The sequence below is a fragment of the Corvus brachyrhynchos genome, unplaced genomic scaffold (assembly GCF_000691975.1).
Source record: "Corvus brachyrhynchos isolate BGI_N302 unplaced genomic scaffold, ASM69197v1 scaffold1120, whole genome shotgun sequence".
NCBI lineage: Eukaryota > Metazoa > Chordata > Aves > Passeriformes > Corvidae > Corvus > Corvus brachyrhynchos.
Genome location: NW_008235737.1, coordinates 981,666 through 982,530, shown reverse-complemented (window position 1 = coordinate 982,530; position 865 = coordinate 981,666). Strand labels below are relative to the sequence as shown.

The 865-nt window shown below is 68.8% G+C and overlaps 1 protein-coding gene across 1 annotated transcript in view; it reads left to right on the top strand.

Annotated features, from left to right (window-relative positions):
• ZIC2 (Zic family member 2) overlaps window positions 1-443 on the top strand; it is a gene marked incomplete at its 5' end in the record, with an annotated part of 6,222 nt that extends 5,779 nt beyond the window's left edge. Inside the window, one exon of the mRNA XM_017734257.1 lies at window positions 342-443. Within this exon, the coding sequence (XP_017589746.1) occupies window positions 342-443 (102 nt within the window). The remainder of the gene's footprint in view (window positions 1-341) is intronic.
• Window positions 444-865: the final 422 nt, after the last annotated feature.

The following is an 865-nucleotide window of genomic DNA, read 5'->3' as shown; positions in this document are numbered from 1 at the left end:
AATCCCCTCCCGGGCCCAGGGGCGCACGAGCAGCCCTGCCCAAGAGCCACCAACCCCACTCCGCCGAACCCGCCCCGGTGGGCTCAGCTCCGGCCGGAGAGAAGTGCTCGGGAGCTGGGCTGCCCTTCTCGCTCCCCTCGGAGCCGTTCTGGCTTCGGGGGAGCTCAGGGATGATCCTTGAGGGGGGCAAGCGGCCTCCTTCTACCCAAAGCGCAGGTCGTGTGGCAGCAGGGACAGCCCCAGTCCCTCCGGCAGGGATGTCTCTCCTCCAGCAGGCCCAGGGATGCGGCCGCGGCGGCTGTGGCAGTGAGTAAGCTCCCCCCCTTCCCTGTCCTACCCAGGCTGGCCTTGAACTTGACCCTGGCCTTGGCGCATCCAGCCCGCAGCCCCTCTCCACCCGCCTCCCTCGTGCCCTGACCCCGGCCCGGCCCTGCCACGCTTAAGGGAGAGCGGTAATTCATCGGGTACAGGGGTTGGGGTTTTTTTAGGGGGTAGGGCAGCCAAGATCCGCCTCACAGCCTTGAGCGCGGGTGGCCCGGGCTCAGAGACCACTGGCCCCGAAGTCCTCCTCTGCTCGTCTCTCCTTTGTCCACCTCGCCACCCTCACCCCCAAACCCCTACCTCCCCCCACTTTTGTCTCCCACACTGAAACTGAGCTTGCCAAACCTCCCTGCCCTGGCTCTGAAAACAACCTAGGAACCAATCTGGAGGAGGCCTGAGACTTCTCCGGCAGTCCTGACCCTGCCCTGGCCCCCCACAACCCCCTCATGCCCAGCCACAGCGGGAGGGTGCCCCGGCCGGTGGCCCGCACGCCCCGACGACTCTGCCCCGGCGGCTCCCCCGCGGCCCCCGCCCCCCCCCACCC